General features: G+C 49.3%; 6 protein-coding genes across 6 annotated transcripts; 2 read left to right on the forward strand and 4 right to left on the reverse strand.

Moving 5' to 3' along the window:
* Positions 1-322: 322 nt before the first annotated feature.
* Positions 323-862, reverse strand: FSUBG_8185 (uncharacterized protein; the record flags this gene model as incomplete). The annotated part of the gene is made up of 1 exon (XM_036686566.1): positions 323-862. The coding sequence occupies one exon, from the start codon at positions 860-862 to the stop codon at positions 323-325; it is 540 nt and encodes a 179-aa protein (XP_036536342.1).
* Positions 863-1,778: 916 nt separating this feature from the next.
* Positions 1,779-4,534, reverse strand: FSUBG_8186 (uncharacterized protein; the record flags this gene model as incomplete). The annotated part of the gene is made up of 3 exons (XM_036686567.1): positions 1,779-3,552; positions 3,608-3,737; positions 3,850-4,534. The coding sequence occupies 3 exons, from the start codon at positions 4,532-4,534 to the stop codon at positions 1,779-1,781; spliced, it is 2,589 nt and encodes an 862-aa protein (XP_036536343.1).
* A 2,189-nt stretch (positions 4,535-6,723) lies between these two features.
* On the reverse strand, positions 6,724-7,874 carry FSUBG_8187 (methylenetetrahydrofolate dehydrogenase (NAD+); the record flags this gene model as incomplete). The annotated part of the gene is made up of 3 exons (XM_036686568.1): positions 6,724-6,804; positions 6,853-7,585; positions 7,672-7,874. 3 exons carry the CDS (start codon positions 7,872-7,874, stop codon positions 6,724-6,726), a joined length of 1,017 nt encoding a protein of 338 aa, XP_036536344.1.
* A 2,783-nt stretch (positions 7,875-10,657) lies between these two features.
* FSUBG_8188 (major facilitator superfamily transporter) lies at positions 10,658-12,334 on the forward strand (the record flags this gene model as incomplete). The annotated part of the gene is made up of 3 exons (XM_036686569.1): positions 10,658-10,809; positions 10,864-11,232; positions 11,314-12,334. The coding sequence occupies 3 exons, from the start codon at positions 10,658-10,660 to the stop codon at positions 12,332-12,334; spliced, it is 1,542 nt and encodes a 513-aa protein (XP_036536345.1).
* Positions 12,335-14,099: 1,765 nt separating this feature from the next.
* Positions 14,100-14,950, reverse strand: FSUBG_8189 (ser-thr gpi-anchored family; the record flags this gene model as incomplete). The annotated part of the gene is made up of 2 exons (XM_036686570.1): positions 14,100-14,659; positions 14,719-14,950. 2 exons carry the CDS (start codon positions 14,948-14,950, stop codon positions 14,100-14,102), a joined length of 792 nt encoding a protein of 263 aa, XP_036536346.1.
* A 5,355-nt stretch (positions 14,951-20,305) lies between these two features.
* On the forward strand, positions 20,306-21,828 carry FSUBG_8190 (will die slowly; the record flags this gene model as incomplete). Its single annotated transcript, XM_036686572.1, has 2 exons — positions 20,306-21,270; positions 21,321-21,828. 2 exons carry the CDS (start codon positions 20,306-20,308, stop codon positions 21,826-21,828), a joined length of 1,473 nt encoding a protein of 490 aa, XP_036536347.1.
* Positions 21,829-21,994: the final 166 nt, after the last annotated feature.

Raw genomic sequence — 21,994 nt, forward strand, 5'->3', positions numbered from 1 at the left:
GGTATCTTGATAGTAGTATTGCATAGCGCCGGCGTTACTGATTGCTTCTCATGGTCTGAGATATAATTGAGCTTGGACGTGATGTATCACAGTCTCGCTCTTTTTCCTAACCTGCCCCCTTCCACCTCTTTCGTGATAAATCATAAGATTGATGCTGATGGATGAGTTATGTTGTATGGCCATGATATACCCATGCTCTGTTTTTTGGTGCTTTCCTTGATGTTCCGTTTTCCGGGGGTATTCAAAATGTGTCGGGTCGTATGCAAAACAGCCATTGCTGCATATTCGCCGTTCGCATATATTTTTTCTGTATGGACGCTTCTTATCTCGATCGTCGTCCGGAAGCCGTGCCTCTGGTCCCAGCCATGCCCTGTTGCGCCTCGTAGCGATCATACTCCTGCAGCCAAACATCCTTGATGACGGCCAGGTATCCCACGATCTTGCCGCCCATGACAGCCATATCCCTTGCACTCTCAAAGACTCCACGCTCCCAGATCCAAGCTGCAAGAGCAAGGAGAAAAGCCCAAGTCGCGATGCGCATAGCCATGCGCGTCCACCACATGAGCAGACGGCGAATCCAATTGAGAATTATTACAACAGTAGCAAGTACAACCAGCGATGCAATCACACCGACGAGGCCTTGGTTTTCTGCTAGCAAGATCATGACGCGATCAAATATCGGCTCGAGAAGAGGCGCAGCCGTGTCGAGAAGACTCTGCGCTTGATCGAGGACGTTTCGCGCGATGATTTGGACAGGCGAGCGTGGGTGCAGGATGTGCTTTTGGATAGAATCGGCGAGCTCTGGGGGGAGCAGCGCTGTAAGGAGGTGCGTTGCCAGCGTTGGAGGTTCTACGGAGGGCATGTCGGCGATAATTTGTGATGGGAATCTTGTCGGTGTAAGGTTTGAGTTTGAGTTTGTTGACGCTGGTGGGGGAAATGTTGTTTCGTGGCTTTTCTGTGCGAGCGTCCAGGGTAGATGTGAAGGGAAAGTTGCGGTCTAAGATAGGTACTTAGCTCAGGTAAGCATCAACTAGGTACTTCTTGGCCCTTTGTTTCCTGGGACGTGACTTGTTGTATAGAGTGGCCTGGGATCTACTCGAGTTCTAAATCGAATATTGCTGCACTGCGAGTTTTTATCGGACTACCCTCTACAGGGTGACTTGAGTTTATCTCATGTCGAGTAGGATAGTTGTGCTCTGGAATATAGCATGAGTGTTAAGAGACGGTTGCAAGGCGCTGATACGACGACGAGTACCACGGTATAACAGTATGGCCTCAGCGAATGAAATGGATATATATTAACCATCACATAGCAATCAATAGCCTGTGACCTGCTCGATCACATTCACTGCCTTTCCCACCATTTCATGAACCTATCTGAGTCTATCACATGCAAAATGGTGCAATCTTCACTACCTTAATTAGTAAGGGTCTATCCGTAAAGGACCAAGATCACAGCACGGACCAACATTCGCAAACAGCACGCGAGTATGTCACAGACCGTGTTAGTGCCATGAATCGATAGTTGAAATATGTCGTGATTGAAGCTATAAAAAAGTCCTGTAAAGGTCATGAGTTTAAAAATAAATAAGGAAGCAAACCGCTAGACTTGAAGGGTATCGAAAATAACCTGGTCTCATCCAAGACAGGCCTCAACTCCGTCTGCTCAAAACCAGAGCATCATCATGTGTGATAATATCCCTATCCACCTCCATGTAAAGCGCCATGCAAGAAAAATACTACCTCTTGGAAATAAAGAAGTACTCGGGCAACTATACTCACTCTTCGAGCCCCTCAAGAATGCGTCGCGCAGCATCGATTCTCCTGCGGTACATACGTGCCTCTGTACCAGCTCTTGATGACTCCGTCAATCCTAGGACACACTTCCCAAGACTAGCCACAAGTCTCTCGACCAAGATCTGACTTTCTTTGTCAAGCCCCTGTACAGCGGAAGTATTGCCATTCCTTTGTCCACCTTCAATACCGCCCAACCCGGCTGCTTCATTAAGGAGACTTTCAGATATCTGCCTGAGCTCCGAGTCGGGCGATCCTCCGGGGGTACCTGTCGGCGTCAAGATCCCGTTGGTTCCCTTAGACTTGTCTACGAGAGGGAAGCTTCGGTTTGTTCCTGTCGATCCGAAAGATGACATCGAAGGCCGATGGCGTGCGTAGGTAGCTGCGCTGCTACTGGGTCGACGAACCACGGTGTTGCGCCGGGGATGACTTTGGTGATAATCGACAGAGCCGTTTCTCGAAGGGGCTCCTGATCGAGGGAATTTGAAGTTACCAAATGTTGCGCGTTTCGAGCTCGGGGGCACGTCCGAATCTGCGGGCATGACGACGATACTCTCTGCAGCATCCTCAAATTCCGAGTTACGACTCAAACGGCCTTCGTTGGCTGTGGCAAAACTGTTAAAGGACGACATAGTGTCAACGCTCGGCCTCCTTTCGTGATCAGAATCAGAGTCGGGTGCAGAAGTGGGGGCAACAATGGGGCCGCGAGTTGTCTCAACAGAATCCCCAGAGCTCACACTGCTCCAGCTCTCTCGTCGATGCTGGCTCATTGTTCCCATTGCTGAGTGGAGAAAAAAGTGCTCGTAATCGAAGGCATCCTCACGATCCTCGTGAGACACGGGGGTTTGAAAGGCATCATGATATGATGACTCGCCACTCTCGCTCTCAAAATCCACAAACTCGTCGTCATCGTCATCCTCGGCGTCGTCGTTGTACTCTCCATTCTGTAGTCCGTAACCATTTCCCTCCCGCTTAAAATCGTCCTCCTCTTGTTCCAGATCTCCTTCCCACGTTTCGCCATCATCATTCATGTCGTCATTTTCTTGCACTTGCGTTTGCACTTGAATGTCATCTCCAAGATCCGGTTCAGCTTCAAATTGAGGCGAGCCGCTCTGCTCTTGAGCCACAACTACGTCCGGTGCGTCTGAAGTGCGAGGGCCATGTACAGCTCCAGCATCCAACGTTTTCGCTGATTCTTCAGAGGGTTCCTTCGAGCCCTCCTTAGGCGATATTTGACCATTTACTTTCTCCTTAGGCGACCCCTGGTTCCAGGGTGCTTGCCAGGCGGGAGTTTCCGGAGTAGTCTCTTGTGATGTTCGAGACTCTGGAAGTCCTTGATCCCACCTCGCGTGAGTAAACGGGCTGGGTGTCCTGAGGCTCTGCAGACTACGGCGTTTCAAGCTGTCAGCCCGTGCTTGCTCCTTGAGACTGGAAATCTTTCCTCTCAGATCCTTCATCTGATGCTTCAAGTCACGAACCTGAGCTACAGATGCGGACCGAGGCATATCTGTATCTGTCATGGAACCGAACGTGGGGCTTAACTGATTATAGAGATGAGAGCTGCGTCGGCTGTCTCCATTTGCACCGCCTTCATCTTCACTCAAAGTTTCCAGCATGGGATCAAGGGTCGTGGGACTCCTGTGTGAGGTGGCGCCGTATCCAATCCCGAGAGCATCGGCACTTCTAGATGAAGTCAATGGCTGCCGATAACCTCCAGCAGCACCCAAGGCGCTAGCAGAGCGTTGCGGGAAGCCTGGGCTGGCAAGGCCGTTTTGCGAACTAGTTTCGCTTAGATTTCTAGAGTGCCCTTGACTCGAACTCAGAGGGATGGTAGACTCTCTTAAGGACGTTGCAGGTCGAACGATTGGCGGAGAAGGGGTTGACCCGTCGGACATCGGAGTAAATAAAGAGCTTCTTGCCCTTGACAGGTTGCCCTCCATCGTCTGCAATTTTGTTAGCATTGCGCACTCATTATTTAGCCGGACAATGTGAAGCCCACCGTTAACCGTTGCTTCGCATTTGCCAGAATCTGTTCTGCCCTATCACTAAGAGAACTGGTCGAATAGCGCTGCTCGGTAGCCTCCTGAGTACGAGCTATGCGCGGAATCTTGGGTTCCCGTACAGCTGTGCCCTCCACATATGAAGATGCCATGCTCTCCTCATCGTCACCCTGAAAGTTGAGGTCGTCAACGCTGACAGAATCGTCAAAATCCCCGAAAGGCGCAGCCCGGCCTTGCGAAGTAATTGTACTGTTGGAGTCGATAGAAGATTTCCTCTCCCGCTGCAGAATTTGAGATCGTGACTTGATGCGGGTTATCCCCATTGTTGGGGATGAGCCCAATACATGATCGTCATTGCTGTAAACGGACAAATGCGCCGAGCCGCGGCGTCCACCTTTTCCTACCACGCTTTCGACTTCTGTCACCTCGCCAATGTCTGATAGCATAGTTCCATTTCCATATATGATGGGCGTTGAGGGGGTAATTGGTCCAGCGATGAATTGGTTTTGCGAAGAAGGGAGGTGGAATCGCATGTCACTGCTCTGAACATTATTCCACATCCTTATGGGTGACTGTGAACGCTCATCAAGGGAAACATCGCAATCGTAGTCGGGCAAGATCATGTCGGGGTTCGTGAGTGTCGGTGAACCAGGGACTGGCCCGTAGTTCAGTGAAGAACCAGAGCCAGACTTGCCATGGCGGACATCGCGACTATAGTTGGGGAAGGTCTGCGCTGCCATGATTTTTATACCGGGTTGGCTGATGCCAGAGGTGAGGTAGTCGAGTTACTCGGTATGTAGAATGTTCGGTCGGCAGTGTTCTGTCTCGTCTCGAAGCGCGCCCGAGAAGCTGACGGCTGGATTTTGGGACACAGTACTTAAACAGGCCCTTACGTATCGGGTTCAGCTCGGTTGCGCACGCGACTGGGCTTGTAGGAGGCTTTGCCGTGTTTCTTGTTTATGTGAGTGTGAGCAGTCCGCGATTCGGCAGAATTAGAGACAATGTCTCGAGGGCTGAGAGTTTGCCAGTCGAAAAGAAGCGTAGCGTGGCGCAAAAAACCAGGTAGAGATGCCGATCAGACAAAGAAAAGACGTAGGCGAGCGAGTAAGGAGCGAGCGAATGAACGAACGGATGAATGAATGAATGAGCGTGTCGTTGATTTAGTATGTAGAGCCGAGCACAGCGAAGAACAAGGTTCTATTCGCAAAGGGCGCAGTCAGCCAGAAACCTAATTAGGCATGAGGAATGAGTGAGGAGAGCATCCAAAAGTTGGGATGTGGAAAAAAGCAATGCAGTGGATGGACGGAAGGAGCGACTGATAGGTGGTGATGGATGTTGGGGTTCCGTCCATTAATTGAACGAACCGCAATCGAGTGAGGTACGTACCCTTTTAATTGAACCTGCAGATGCCCGGACCTCTCAAAAGAACTTACTTCTATGAACTCCACAGTTTAACAATGGATGGATGCTTATAATATCAAAGCAATAACAGAATCATTAAACATTTAGGACGATGATGCATGTTCATGAGGACTTTATGAAGAGGCTGCTGACTTCAGGTGATCAACAGAAACTCAATTGCGCAATTCATCATCACCTCAGCAATGACGAACAAAACCTTGGAATGCACTCTTCAGTCTTTGGCGTCGGCGCCCAGTTTTAGATGCAGTGAACCGCTGCTAAATCAAGGGACTGACCCGAAAAAAATGACCACTAGGCCGTTGGGCAAAACGGGAAATACGGGGGAGCCCGCCTTGTTTTGCTGGTTGTTGGGGCGTTTAGTTTTGCTCTAGTCCCATCCTGAGACTTTGATTGGTGCTTACCAAAATGCAGTAAACCAGAGATTGAAACAATGGTTCGCGACGCCGCGGGTAGTGAAGAGACCAACAATGAACAATAAAACGTTCAAAGGCTTCGCGTAGTACGGAGATCTGCCGTGAAAGTCTAAACACCATATGGCCAGACACAAGACACAACTACCTTACCTACCTCTGCACGCTGTCCTCCTGAAAAGAAAGGGATACGAGAATACCTGCAATAGTACATAACGATATGTGGCCTATCCTCCAATTAGGTTGTATACTCCGGTACTATGGATAAACTAAGTAGATCAATATGTTGCACCAAGTAATTTCCATTCTCGTTATAGACCGGGATTAAGGATCAAGAAACCTGGAAGACGCAAGGACTTACTGAAGATAGGGGCGCCAGCTTAACCCACCGCTTCAGCTGTGATATGCCTAATTAGGAAAGTTTCTAGAATATTTAGCGAACATCTTAATTAAACTTTGCTACTCCGTACCCCAGGATGAAAAGCCACCTGTTTCATTCATGATAGCAGGCCGATAAAACAAACACCAAGTACTCTAGTCAATAGGAAGAAAAGCAATAAGAATCAGTCTTTTAGAGCGATATTACCCCCAAGCTGAGTCAATGGGGAATCTGTGTAGATGCAGTGATGTCGTACTCCCTAATGTGTTACGAAATGATGGACCAACTATTTCTCGATATCAATACCAAAGACCATGGCGCCGCCCAAAGCTGCACTTCTTCAATAATCGACGCCCCCGGAAGGATATGCAGATGAGTGACAACTTACATTGCCCAGGTAATAACACAGAAATACCAAAAATAGATCATAGGATGAACCGTAAAACAATCAGCTACCTATCTTTTATTGTTTTAACTACTGGTTCGTGAATACAACGCCACACGCACTCACAAGATTCACGCGAGGGTTAATGTTGAACATGTTTTTCCAATCATGCCGTCATCCCAGCTTTTTGATATATCCCATCTATGACAACTCCTATAAAATGCATTTCCTTTTACAGGACCATCAGCCCCGTCCTATTTCGTTTTCCGTAGTCTAGTTCAAAGCAATCATAACCTTCTTTCCAAACGTCTTTTCTTTTGCGTGTGAAAGCACTTAGTCGTCAGCGAAAGCCTCAGCTCGGGCCTCGACGCTCTTCTGCGACTCATCTTTGGAGGGCCGGTTGGCAATGAGGCGCTGACTGGTCAGTGCCACAAACTTTGTCATATGGTGGAGGGTACTTACAACCAAGTTTCTCAAGAGGATAGCAATGGTAACCTTGCCGACGGATGGCACGTAGATGGAGGCCTTCTCCTTGATGGCGGGACCATCAAAGTTTCTGTACGAGGAGAAGTTGATGCAGACAGCACCATCGCGGATGAGCTCGGTGGGTACCTTGAAAGACTCGACGGGAACTCCTCCGATGACAACGTCACTGAGGGGAAGGCAGTCCTCGAGCTTCCAACCCTCCTTGTCCTCGACCTGGTGGCGGGCTTTCTTGATGCCCTCTCCTCGGGTGAAAATCTGGACACCAGTGACGTCGACGGAGTAAACGGTGGCGCCATCGTTGGCGAGGAGGGCAGCAAGAGGTCGGCCGTTAACCTCGGATCTGTTGATGACAGTGATAGTCTTTCCGAAAAGTCGGTTTCCGGAAGCCAGGATGGGATTGTAGATCTGCAAGTACTCAAGGATCTTGACAACAGCGAGAGGAGTGCAAGGAAGGATGGACTTCTTGCGGTTCTCAGGAGGGTCAATGAAGCGAATGTTGTGGTACATGTTGTGGATGTGCTTGTGTCGAAGACCCTCAACGTCCTTTCCAAGGTCAACCGACTCCTGGATGTACTTGTCGTGAGAAGGGTTGTTGGGGAAGATAGGGTAGTAGACAATCATGCCGTCGACATCGTCGTCTTCGTTAGCCTTCATGATCTCCTCCTCGAGAAGCTCCTTGTCCACAGTTCGGAGGTCAAAGTTGAATCCGCTATGTTTTGCATTAGCGCCAGGTCGAGGGGCAAGCATCACCCGATAGACTGGGCGATATTCAAGCCACGCAGAGGAATATCTCACTTCTCTTCACAAGTCTTCTTGGACCACTCAGCGTACTTTACGGCAGCGGGATCACCGTTGGCGAGGAAAGCAGCCAGTGTGGGAGTGCAAGGGTTCTCGCCTTGGATCTTGGCCAGTGTGTCCTTGACCTCACCCAGGTAACCCTTGGCGATAGTCTCAGCAGTGATGACCTTGCAGGTCTTGGGGACAGTTGAGGTAGCCATTGCAAAGGTTCCCAGACTGCGGAAGCAGGTTGCTATTTGAGATCTCATAGTCAGTCACATGTATTGCTTTTCAATCTTGTATCTTCTCTCCCGTTCTCTTCTCATGCGAAGTCTTCCAAAGGTGAACAAACACACCGAGAAGATCCCCACAGTAATCTGGCTATGAGCCGTACTACCAGCAATTTTTTGGGGTGAGGGGGGGAAGAAGCACGATGCCGTCACAGGAGCCTTGGGCACGTGATTGAAGTGCCCAAGACATTCCAGAAAGGTCACATACCTTAAGGAAAATGGGTTTATTCAAGCTTGATCAGAAAGAAGCTGGAAGTTTGAGGAGAAAGAAGAACAAATTAATCACAAGCAATTGTCCCCCCACCAAAGAAAACAAAACTCCGAGTGACGATGGAGGGGCATCTTGAAGGAAAAATGTTTGCGCAAAAAAAATCAGACCCTTCTGCCAACCAGTCAGAGTCGAGCATTTACAGTGCCCCTCTTACTGTATAAGGCTTAGCGGAGTAGTGTTCCAGCAGTGAGAATTACAGAGGAATGGTCTAGAGATTCAAGATTTTCGAGGTCATCTCGATAGTCAAAGAATATAACCGATCGAAAGACTACTAAGCCTCAGTCGAGACACAGAGTGAAACGTGCAGCATTGACATCCAACGGAAATATGGCACGGAAACTAAGTAATTATTCAAAATTCGAGTTGAAGATTCTAGCTTCTGCCTCTGCCGATTTCGGCGCTTGTTTAAACGCTCAGGGAGTTCCACTTACAACCTCGACGTCTTCAGCAATAGGAACCAATTATCGCCGTGCTAACGCTGACAGCCTCAAATTCATTGCTTCCAGAAAAGAGAAGAAAAAGAAAGAGCAAGAATTGACGGCAGAAACCCGCCGAGATATGTGTTTGCTTTTGGACGTCCAAGCAGACGGCACAGAATGTTCCAAGCCTCAGATCCCTGAACCCAATATCGCTTTCCAGCGCTTTTAGTGGTCGCGCAGAGACGCCTGGTGGCTGTATGGCTTTCGATAGTCGCTGAGTTCCTCGAGGTTTGGGAAATTCGAGGCCTTTTTGTACTGCGCTGAGCATTCCACAGATATTTAGAGAAACTGGTGAACGGGTGCAGAAGCAAGTGCTTATATGCTTTTTCAAGGTTCTTGCAGTGATTGAGAAACACGGTATTGTTGATCGCCAATTATTATATCCCGTTATCAGCGATGGGGCCCATGGAACAGTCTACCTATCTACAGTATGAAGATTCAGGGAGATTAAAAAGTCTTCTGAGCCATTCAAAAGCCTTCGAAAGGTCATTTCTCGTGAACAATCCCTGGTGTTGGACTGTCCAGTCCCCCAAATCTTGACACGACACCACCGCAGCAAAACGCCCGCGAAAAGATAGGATAATTCCCTAGCGCCTTGCCGCATCTGGTACGATCCTTTGAGTTTTGGCCCAGGAATCAGGCATTTCCGAGTTCGAACCATTTTCCTATCTCCGTTGGTTCCAGAGCCTGTTCTCCCTTTATCGCCAAGACTCCAATCTATATGCTATATATATGGCGCTACCCCGCCACCCTTTTGCTCCGCGGAGATTCACATTTCAACGCGCCAAACACCACCACGGCCTTATCTCCCAACCGACTGGGTGCTTGCTAGTCAATGCCCCTGGGGCCTGGACAAAAGCCATCCTACAGCGGCTCGGGGATCGCAGCAGCCTTGTCCCTTATCGCGGCTCTTGTCTGATCGCCCTACTGCAGCCCGTCACACCTGGCACCCCTGGCACCCCTGACCAATGGCATGTTGGATATTTGACCACGGACGACCAGCTTATCGTAGGTGAGCAGCTTGGCTTGCAGCTAGGAGCTCTCCAGGCTAGTACGTCGTAGTAGCTTCGGTACATGGCCGCCAGTCTGAACTCTGAACGCCTGGTGATGATGATACTGCAGCAGGCCTTATCTCGCCATGCCATGCCATGCCCACGCGAGGACGCGTCTTGTCTGCCGACCTGCATTCTTTGAGACAGGACATGGAACCCCAAGTCAAAAAAGCCACATGCAAACCAGTTCCTACCATTCGTCTGAATCGTTATCTCTGCCGGTTAATTCAGTTCCGAAAATTGGCTGCCCTTTCTCGCTCGCTTGACTGATTACGCCTCGACACTTAAGGTTATTATTATCCAGGAGCGGTCAGGGGCCCATGGCATGTTTTCCTAAAAACCACCAAAATATTTCTCGGATACTTCACATAAAGAACCTCCGAATATATAATCGCAGAGCAAGTGTTCGTTACCGTTGGGAGGCTACCACGTTATCAACTTATCGGCCACTGAGACTCTGTAACACTGCATTTCAACGGGCCGCTTTTAGCCCCCGTCATCAGCCCAGTCCTTATCGGATTAACGAGAAATCGTTTGCAGAAATCTGGTTCAAGCATCTCCGGGCCTCCGGATTATCACTGGCTTGTTCACTCACCACACTCTCATTGAGACAGCAAAGCCAGATAGACCTCTTATCGACTCCAATTCCCACAAAAAAGATCTAGGAAATCCGGAGATACATTTCTCGAGATTCCTGTGTATCTGGGGTCGTGAATTATACGATATTCTCATTCTATATATCTTCTAAGCATTGTCCATTTCCAAAAAAAGATATTCACCAAGCTCAACATCGACAAGCAACTCAGAGACAAAGGGAAGCCTCTTGGCTCTCACAAATTCTTTCATCCGTTCTCAAGAGAGTTAAATCAGTTGTCTTGACATTTCTCAATCTCATCGATCAGCTTGTTCAAGATGGGTTTTCAAATCGCCCACCTGTGGAAGGCCCCTGAGGTCAACCCCATCAGCCGAAAAGCACGAAGTGTGCCTATGCTCAACCCTATCAACATCTATGGTCGAGTATTCTCTTTCTCATGGCTCGGTTTCATGCTTGCTTTCTGGGCATGGTGAGTCTCAAAAATCCAAATGTTGGTGATGTGATAATCTGACTGAGATTTCAGGTACACCTTTCCACCCCTGTTGACTGTCACTATCAAACAAGATCTTCATCTTACACCGGCTCAAATCGCAAACTCGAACATCGTATCTCTATCCGCTACTTTCTTCCTTCGATTCTTGACCGGCCCTCTTTGTGATCTGTACGGGCCTCGACGTGTATTTGCCTCCCTGATTCTCCTCGGCTGCTTTCCCATTGGCCTCGCACCGCTTGTCAACAGCGCCACGGGTTTATATATCTCTCGATTCTTCATTGGCATTCTTGGTGCAACTTTTGTGCCTTGCCAGGTTTGGTGCACTGGTTTCTTTGATAAGAACGTTGTCGGCACTGCCAATGCCCTTGCTGGTGGTTGGGGCAATGCAGGTGGCGGAATGTAAGTGAACATCCTCTCATGACACTGAAAGCCTTTTGATATGTAAGAATTGCCAAAGAAAGAGTCTAACTTCCTGCATAGCACTTACTTCATCATGCCTGCCGTCTTCGACTCACTAGTAGCTCACCAGGGCATGACCCCTTCTAAGGCATGGAGGGTTACCTTTATTGTCCCCTTGATCTGCCTGATCGTCTGCGGTCTTGGAATGCTATTCCTTTGCCCCGACAGCCCTGTGGGATCGTGGGACGACCAGGCTATGCTCGTCCGAAAGAACATGGAGGCTCATGGAATGTCTAGCTCCGGTGACGTTACCCCCACCGGTACACCTGACCGGTGCGGTTCGGATGAGGAGAAGAACCCCGGTGAGGAGAGGGATGTCAAGGTTGGCGACCACGAGCACCCTATCTCGCGCAACGAGGCCATAGAGTTCGCTCGAGGCGAGGTCATTGTCAAGCCAACTCTTCGTGAAGCCCTCCCTATCTGCTACTCTCCCCAGACCATCTTCCACGTGGCGACCTATGCATGCTCCTTCGGTGGCGAGCTTGCTATCAACGCCATCCTGAGCTCCTACTTCAAGAAGAACTTCCCCCACCTCGACCAGACCAAGGCCAGCAACTACGCCGCTATCTTTGGATTCCTCAACTTCATCAACCGACCTCTTGGTGGAGTTATTGCCGACATCATCTACAGCAAGTGCGGACGCAACCTCTGGCTCAAGAAGGCCTGGATCGTCGCTTGCGGTGTGCTGACTGGAGCTCTTCTCATTATCATCGGAAAGGTCAACCCCTCTGAAGCTAATGGTGGTGATATTGGTACTTTGGTTGGCCTCATTGTGGTCATGGCCATCTTCATCGAGGCTGGTAACGGTGCCAACTTTGCTCTTGTACCTCATGTTCACCCCTCTGCCAACGGTATTCTCTCAGGCCTGACCGGTGGTGGTGGTAACATTGGTGGTGTCATGTTTGCTGTTGTCTTCCGCTTCATGCACGGCGGTAATGACTACGCCATGGGGCTCTGGGTCATTGGCACTATTACCATTGCGTTGAACTTGGCGGTTTGCTGGATCCCACCTCTGCCCAAGGGCCAGATTGGTGGCCATTAAGTGCAGAGATGCAGCATTGGAAAAGTGCAAAATACGAATGGGATATACGAGTGTTTTATGAGCTTGTTAACTGGTTTGAACGGCGAGCGGGCGCGTACTGGGAATTGGTCACGATCTGGGAATGGTTAAACTGTCGTTGGGATAGAAGGAATTGGTATGGAACAGCTAGGATATCCCGCCGCATCAGGCTTGATGCGAGATTTATTTCATGAATATTGCTGGATTATATTTACACAAGTTTCTTCCAAGTAGTGTGTTTTCGACGTGATTCTTGTCATGCTTAGAGCGAAGTGGCACATATTCAATGAGCTCAGCCTCCCATTATTCTCACCAAGCTATACACCGTCATTCATCATGATCATTATGATGGTCTTTGTATCACCTGTGACCCTCATTTGACAGCCGCTGGTCAATTGACCTCCCCTTTGACTAAGACTAAATGACGTGCCCGATCGAAACATTTGATGGTCCTGTCGATCAGAAGCCACAAACGCCGCGCCCGTTTGACAGAGAGACAAGAGGCGCGCTACAGTTGCACAGGGCGGAAAACGGGCTTTTTTATGTCTCTCCATTGAGAAGCTGTGAGACGGGACACGAATATGAGACCTGCGTACGCAATCAACTACACGCCGAATTTTTACATGTCGCTGTTACTGGATCAACTTGACAGCGAGACTTGGCACGTGTTTCTTATAAATAGGTTTCCATTGCCGTGATTCTCATACGATTGAATTGTCTTGTCATGCTTGGAAGTGGGAAATAACATCAAATGGCCTTTTATGTTGACAACAAACCCGTAGTTATCCCTTGCACAAATTCCCAGCAAGGGTCCAATCCCAAGGATTTGATCAACAGGGAGGCTTAACAACAAAATAATCACCATGAACCCATCTTCAGTTACCCTCTCACAGCATCTGCATTCCAGTCCGAGACCGGTGGTATGAGGCTTCAAGCTCATGCCGAGGCCGCCACTCCCGGTAACGGTTGAAACGGACATTGACGGCTTTACAATGCCTAAACATTCCTGTCAGCTGTAGGGCCTCGTTAATAGCTGGGCGTGTACATAAATCACATATGATTGAGACGAGACGACGTCAGGGAACTAGGTAATGGGTCAACTCGTCTCAACTTTCTTGCAAGATGAGAAGGGAACACGGCATGACAAGGACATGGACATGTAGATAAGCAAGTCCAAAACAGAGAAGAATAAACAGATGACCTGTTAGCTCTACACCAAAGGGCCCGATCTGCATGCAATGTAGATTTGATTATCCAAGTACCACCCTAAAATGCAAATGCAACCAGGGTCAGGTCTAGGTAGTTTCATCCTACGAAAATCTTCTTGTCAATACGAGTGAACTACGGACTACATCACTCATCACAGTTGAACGCAAAGAACAGTTTAGTAGTAAAAGAAATGGGTATTATAGCAATAACACTAGTCGACAGGAATCTCTCGGGAAAACAAAAGTTGGGTCATATGTCTATTAGACGTAGCGGCGAAGGAACACATGGCAGCTACATCAGGGGAACTTGATCAAGACAAATAACCCAAGTGGGTTTTATAGTTTTTCCTCAATACATTAACAATCCAGAATACCTTCCAACTCGTAGATACCAACAAAAGAAGCAACGTATGTGCGCAACAAAGGCCTGATATACCCAGACTGCTCCATACCTGAAGAAACGAGAAACCCTCTAAAATGCAGTCATGAAGTCATGACGCCACGCAGGAACCAAAGATTAAATTGGTGCGCGGCCTCGCTTACAGAGCGAAAGCGGCCATGACGAGACCAGCAACAACGGCAATGGGAGCGCCGAAGCGGGCAGCACCAGAGACGGGGACGGGAGTAGGGGTGGGCTGGCCGTAGACAGGAGGCTGAGCAGCGGGCTGAGTAGGAACAACAGGAGGCTGAGCAGGGTGGGTGTAGACGGGAGGGTTGGGAGCAGTGCCGTTGTTGGCAGGGGGAGCAGGAGGAGCAGGGTAGTGGGTCTTGACAACGGGGACGAAGGTGGTGGGAGAGCCAGCAGTGTTGTTGCAAGGGACGGTGACGGTCTCGGAAACAGCAACGACGGTGGTCTCAGGGACGGGGTAAGCGGCCTTGGTGGTGGGCTTAGGGGCGACGGAGGAGGGGACCTCGTAGTCGTTCTTGGTTGAAGAGGGCTTGTCCTCGGACTTCTTGGCACCCTCAATCTTGAAGGGGAAAGAGTACTGGAAAACCTCGGGGTTGCTCTCGAGCTTGAGGACGAGACCGTAGACGTTCTGGTCTCCGAGGGTGGAGTCAATGGCCCAGCTGTAGGAAGCAGCGTCGTTGTCAATGCCAGCTGAGAGGGTCTGTTAGTGAATCTGATCGAATATCATACCGTCCTTCGTCTCTACTCACTGGCAATGGTCTTGATGGGGACCTGGGTGTTCTGAGTAGCACCACCGATCAGAGAGATGGAGATCTTCTCGCCGGAGTACTTGGGCTTGGCCTGCCAGGTGATCTCGAGGGTCTTGCCAGCGGAAACCTCCTCCCAGTTGGTGGGAGTGAGAACGGGGTCGAAGTCGGCGACCTGGGCGAGGGCCTTGGCGGCGAAGGCCATGAGGGCAGCGGCGGAGATGGTGAACTGCATTTTGAAGGCTGGATTTAGGAATTACGGTATATAGTAATTGTATTGAAGGAAAGAGAGACGGGGTTGGATAATAAGAAGCTGTAAAGCAACCTAAAATTATTAAGTATAGAAAAGAGTGTGGTAGGCTCAAAGCCGAAAAGAGTGACTGGTATGAAGGTGGTGGTGAAGAGAGAGAGAAAAAACAAGAAGAAGCAGAGGATCAAGCTGGGGTTTTGTGATAAATGCCAGAGGGGGACTGGGCGTGCCATCGAAGCAGGACAGGGGTGGGGATTCACGGTACGTACCCCTAAGACATCTTCCAGAGTTCCCAGGTTGGGCTAACCCCTGCGGGACCATTGAGCGCCGAGGGGGGCGCTAGTGCAGGTACCATGCTGGGCTCTCCACTGGGATGGCCTTGGTGTGCCTGAGATATCCACCACACCTTCCAGCCCAGCCCGTGCCTTACAGAACTTAGCTGCACCTGGCTGCTGTTCCTGCGTCGGCGCTTATAGCGTAGCTTACCACGACGTCGACAAATTCAGGGCACAGAAGGCAACCACAGCACAGCCAATATTTGGGGGCCTCCCCACAAAACACTGTTGGTCGGTGAAGGCGCGTGTTCAACGGCTAGCGGAACTACCTTACCTAGTCCAGGGGCAGGCTCTAAAGTCGGCACGACAGGGCATTGAATCTTAAGACTCACAGACAATGCGGTTCGCTAATTGGCAGTTTTTGTCTATGCACCCCTGACTGAACAGCCTTTCTCACTGCCCGCGCACCAGTCACAGAAACTGCACTGAAATCCTTTGGAAGCGAATGTCGACGATCCTTCTCCCAAAGGTCTCTCTCTCTGGATTAGGCAGTCCGGGCCAGACCGATCGCGGTTAGCAGTTCATCTACCACAAGAATTAGTCGGGGGAATCCTCCAATGGACTGCCATAATGATACGCCATTGAGTAGTCCCATGAACACCCATAACAGAATGTCCGTGGTTTATTCCCCCTTGGTGACCGATTGCGAATCTGGATCTGGAGCAATCTCTGCTAACATGTCTCTGGCCATGCCACGTCTTGTCTGTTCCGTCTTCCCGTCTCCATCGCCAATAGGTATGCGGACCCTACCTATCTTTAGAGGGCCCTGCTGTGGACTGCCTGAATAGATCGGACCATGAGACCGAGATGATACCTGGGATCAGCATTGCTGTATTTGCTGTACTGCAGCAAATGCACCCGCGCACCTGCTCCTGTAGGCAAACATCCCCTTGTCATCATTCGTCTGAAAAGATGGGATGTAATTAAACTGGAGTGGGTGAGGTTCTGTCGATTGGCTACAGGCTGGGGCGCACATGTCGGCGATTCGGAGACCCCTGCTTGGCATTGAATTGGACCGCCTGTTGGTTCTCTTCCAACTCCTTTCCTGTCGCTGACGGACACTGACTGATCTTTTTTGCCGACTCATGACCCATGTTCAATGCTCGTCGAGACCTCTTCCAAACAAGATTACCTGGGATTTCCAACTCCAGGGTCTCAGGGGTGCTAAGCCGGTTTCCGGGCCTGATCGCCGTGCCCCGAGATGATATGGCTATTCTTGTCTCTAGTTATCGTCGCTTGCAGGCGTGGCAATCGAGACTCTTCTCAGTGCGTTCGCTTGCTGTCTTTCTTGACTTGTTGTCTTGCATTCCAGCTCTTGGCAGGTTTAGGACTTCCCTGCTTTTTCTTGTGCGACAGTTTACGTCAGCGTCAAAACCGTCTTGCAACATCGGAAGCAAAGCAGGGCAAACAATTGAAGCTGACAGGGCAAGGACAAGATCCTATCCGAAACAGGCGTCCTGTCTGTGGATGATATTAAGTGTGCACTGCTGCTAGAAATTCTATGGAACTTCTTGGCCCCGGTATAGAGTTGCAGATGAAACACCCCAGCTAAACTCTGAGCCAGGTTGACAACGGCTCTGTTTCCACAGCCTGCTACTTTGGACAACTTACCGAATGGGGGTGTCCCCGAAAGGGTTCAGCGGATGAGTTAGAGTTCCGTATAAGCTCCTATGTAAAACTCTACTCTATTATTCATCAAGCTTGATGCTGGTTGATATCTCAATGCGGCTTGTCTAGTTAAGTGTTGATCAGCGAACAATTTGCCATAGGCTTACAGTAAGATTTAAGTGGTCTGCCACACCAAATAGTTTCTATGCCGTCTCTCTCAATCGAGTGTACTTGCTGAAGAAACAATCGTCTACAGGCCCTGTGTAGCCGCTGTGGTTCTTGTAGGGCTGCTTTTTTCTGTGCTGGCTTGGCATGGACCTCTTGATAGGTATCAAATAGGCGAGTTCGGCGCACAACGGCTCCAGTGACTACAAGAGCCTGTTGTATACCTAAACCCACGATACTACCTGGTATGTGCTGCTTGACGATCGTTTGTGACGTTGAAGTCAAAGGAAATTGAACCGTTGAAACGATCACGGGGCATTATGGCACCATTTCCGATCTGCCGGCATTGCAGTTGGCGATGGCTCACGGAGTAATTTAACTGCTCGGCTCGAGCACACGGCTAAATAACAACAGGTCTCTGCGTGAGAAACAAACATACATGCCCTAAAGACAGGATGATTAATTCATTTATGCGAGATCGTTTCGGTGAGAGTTCCATAGCCGAGTCACAACTCCCAGCACAACACTCAGATGCTTTCAAGTCACTCAAGCCGCTTCAAGCTCAATAATCCCCTCATGGCCAAAGCGTTTCTAGCCCCATGAAGAATATGGGTCAACTCATCTACTGGCCCCTTGTGCAAGGACCCTCGCCCACTCCGCTTCGATAATGCGCTGACGCCAGAACCTTTTGACTGTTGGTGCTGACTCCATCCACCAATGGAACCGATAGCTACGCCGCATCTAATCTGCGATACTCCTGGAAGTTTTTGCCTCGAAAATGGACGATGAGTCCCAATTCAGCAGGCACGAGAATGACGTGCTCTGATTTTAAGAGGTGTGTGTGTGCTAAAGATCACATTGTGGAAGCCCTGTAAGTTAAGCTGCAGCTCTAGTCAAGTTCCAACACTCTGTTGCCAGTTGAAGGGCAAATTAGAGAGTCAAAAATATCACCCGGATCTTTTACAGCACCACTGAACGACCTATCAGCATCTCAACACACAATGTCAACTAAATCCAATTAAATCAAGCAATTTTCAACGAATCAAATGCAGACGCCAGAACCGCACTTGGTCAAACGGTTGGCAGAACGGCGTTGACTCCAAACAGCCACAGCTGGGGAGTAGTGCTGGCGACAACCATACCTTTTAGCACTTGGGTTACCTTACCTTATTAGCGTCACCTCCACTCCATGTCACTGTAGACGGTATGCTTAACGCTTAATAGCAGCTCCCCAAGCCTCGGGGTGCCAGAAGACTTCTGACGTTAAATTGAGGTGCCAAAATTACTTAGTCTAAGATTCACCAAAGCTATATTAAAGCTATACTAAATTTATCTAAGCTGATCTGAAGACTTTTGTCACCTAAGATAGAGGCCCTAAGTTTTATTACACCCCTTTGCTTGGCTAACGGAGGTTTACTTACGCCACCTTGCACTATTCTTGCTGAATTGCACCAGCAGTTTGGGTAACTTTACTGGCACGTTTCCAGAAATTGTCCCGTCTGGTGGCCAAGACCTAAGATTGCTTAGATTGAGATGCCCAGAGCGCCTATGTACGATCAGATCGATGTTTTCGATATTGAAGAAGCTTTCGCGTGAGAATGAAACGCTCGAAATATACGGAATGGTCGACTTATGCCACAGGAATGTTGGCAAGTCTATGAGTAACTGTCTCACGGCCATGTCGGTCGCGGAATGTCTGATAACTTGGCTGCTTGGCATGGATTTGCACTCAGGTTACGAAACTGACACACAAGGGATGACTTCAACAGAGACAACACTGGGAATAAGCAAAATGGCCACGATGGTCCCCAATCGCTAGTCTCAGCGGCGACAATACATTAGTCCCGAATCAGTTCGAATGTAATTCATGCCGTGGCAGAGTAGCCCACTATTGTAAGACCAGATCCTTCTATTTCCAAGATTGAGTCAAAACAAACAAAAGGGGACACTTTAGAGACGCCACGGGGAGTTTTTTTTCCCATGGTAAACGGCGCGGCACGCGATCAATAGCCTGAATTGAAATTTGAACCGAAAGTAGTGGCTGCAGGTTCAATATCCCCCTTTCACAGAAGCCAAGATCTAACCTGCTAACCAATGCATCCCAACATCGAGACTCTTGACCGCTTCCAATAGCATGCAAAATTTTAGATCCTAGCACTCTTATTGCCTATACAGTCGCCAGCAGCTGCAGCTGAACCGGTCTAGACACTGCGCTCCATGATAATAAAGGGGTTCCAGCACTGGATTCAGCACGGCACAATGGAAAATACACAATACACCGGAATGTCGCAGACTGGACGCCGTGGCTGAACTACCGGACGCCCTCTCGCCCCGGTCTCAGAGACGACGATACTGAAAGCTTCTTTCTAACCGTGCCAACGAGGTTATCATCTCTTACTATGTCGCCAGGGTCAAAACTCAAGGTTCTGTCGGACAACCAGGGTCTACCTGACATGCCTGGGGAGCCAATGAAACTAAAGATCTTAAATCTGGATAAAGAAAAAAAAGATTCATGTAAGACCTAGGTAAGTCAGCTTAAATTTAGAGGTTTCTTAACTCTCTTGATCAGTTTATTTTGACAATCTCCTCCATAGTCTAAAGTTTCGTTACTCCTAGGGCCATAGGGGTATCCTGAAGCATCCACTATCAGCGCCCCAACTGCTAAACTTTACCCCCAAACTTGAGTCTTGAATTAGGGCATCGATTGCCTCAATAACATCAACTGCCGAAAACATGTCTCTCTGTGATTGGGTTCCCCGGAGATGAAAGCCTCAGAACTGCCCAAGTTGGAAGTTGATTGCTTTACTCCACAAACCAAATGATTCGCTTTCCCCCCCATTTCCCCAAATTATGGTAGTTTCCGGATCTTCAGGAGTGGCTTTTCGAACTGACCAATAACAGCTTGTCAGTTAATTGCACTCCTTGAATCGCTGACGGTATAATTTTGGGACGTGCAATTTCATGCAATGTGACCTTCAAAGTTTGATCACTATTCATTTTATGCGCCGACTCGAGTAAGATTAGTCCCCTTTTTTAGTTGCATTAATCTTGTGTTCTTTGTTCCGTTCTTTGTCACATTTGTTTGTGCATTCATTGGGTGACGTCGTTCAGCCTCGTGCCCCACCTCCAGACATTCCATCTCACTCCAGCGCCAAACTCGTCAGCCTTGTCACGACTACCTTCCACCCTTGACCTAGCATCATTAAAGAATCAGCCGCATTTTCACGTTGCAATGGCCTCTGAAGACGATCGCACCGGTGATTCGCCCCGGAATAAGCGTCGCAAAACAAGCGGCGACTCTTCCCCTCCTTACGCGCTGCAACGCGACGCCGAAGACAACGACCGATCACCTAGACAGTCTCGCCAACTATCGATACGAGACAATCGCCGCAATAGCAGGACTATCAGCCCAAGTCCTGGTGAAGATGGTGCTGGAAACAATTACTACGAAAGCCGTCACACATCACGATCGAGATCACGGTTGAGGTCACGGTCTCTCTCTAGTATAGACTCCCGTAGACACTCGCGCTCGCGATCTCGATTAACAACACGATCACGTTCACCCCGTTCTTCACGCTCACGCTCACGCTCGCAAACATCCTTTCGTCGCTCCCGAACAGACTCCCTCTCCGCGCGGGGCGCTGAACCAACTCCTCCTCCAGAACCTTTCAAGCCCAACTATCGTGCCCGCCTTGTTCTTCATGGCCACACCAAGCCCGTCTCTCAGGTTCGAATATCACCCAATGGAAAATTCATCGCATCTGCATCAGCGGATGCTACTGTCAAGATATGGGACGCTACAACAGGCGAACACATGGATACACTAGTTGGACACATGGCAGGCGTAAGCTGTCTTGCTTGGACACCGGATAGCAATACCATCGCAAGTGGTTCAGACGACAAAGCCATTCGTTTATGGGATCGCGTCACAGGACGGCCAAAAACCACAACTCGAAAATCGGTAGCCGGCCAAGAAATGGGACCGTTGAAAGGCCATCATAACTATATTCATTGTTTGGCATTCTCGCCAAAGGGCAATATCCTTGCAAGTGGTTCATACGATGAAGCTGTGTTTCTGTGGGACGTACGAGCGGGCAGGCTGATGCGAAGTTTGCCTGCACATAGTGATCCTGTCAGTGGGGTTGACTTTTCTCGAGATGGCACGCTGGTCGCCAGTTGCTCGACAGATGGTTTGATGTATGGACTCCTGGAGATTCAGCTGGTTCATTTTGCTAACAAGTTTATAGTCGTATTTGGGATACATCAACAGGCCAGTGCTTACGCACCCTTGTTCATGAAGACAACCCGGCTGTCGCCAATGTTTGCTTCTCCCCTAACGGCCGCTTCGTCCTGGCTTTCAACCTTGACAACTGTATTCGCCTATGGGATTATGTTTCTGGTACCGTCAAAAAGACATATCAAGGCCACATCAACGAGAAGTTCGCTGTGGGTGGCTGTTTCGGAGTTCTGGACGGTGCTCCCTTCATCGCATCTGCTAGCGAGGACGGCAGCATCGTCATGTGGGACGTAGTATCAAAGACAGTCTTACAAAGAGTGGAGGGCCACAAGGGCGTGTGCTTCTGGGTGGATGTACATGGAGAGACGATGGTGACTGGAGGGCAGGACAACACAGTCAAGGTTTATCGACACATCAGAAATAACAACCGAGTGAATGGCGATATCGGGAAAGTGGATGAGGAACCACAAGCTGAAGAGTCACTGGCGCAACAAGACGTGGCCATGGAAGGGATATGATTGATGCCATGGAATAACGAAAGCGCAGGTCGTTACATATACTGTGAACTTAGTATAAGCTATTCCAAGGATTTCGAATCTTGAGACACGTTTTAGATCAATTCTCTGGATTGATTCTACCCTGGGTTCATCTAAAACCTTAGAGCAAGCAAGTTTCAACTTGCAC

Source organism: Fusarium subglutinans, assembly GCF_013396075.1.
Source record: "Fusarium subglutinans strain NRRL 66333 chromosome Unknown NRRL66333_c0000109, whole genome shotgun sequence".
Taxonomy (NCBI): Eukaryota; Fungi; Ascomycota; class Sordariomycetes; order Hypocreales; family Nectriaceae; genus Fusarium; species Fusarium subglutinans.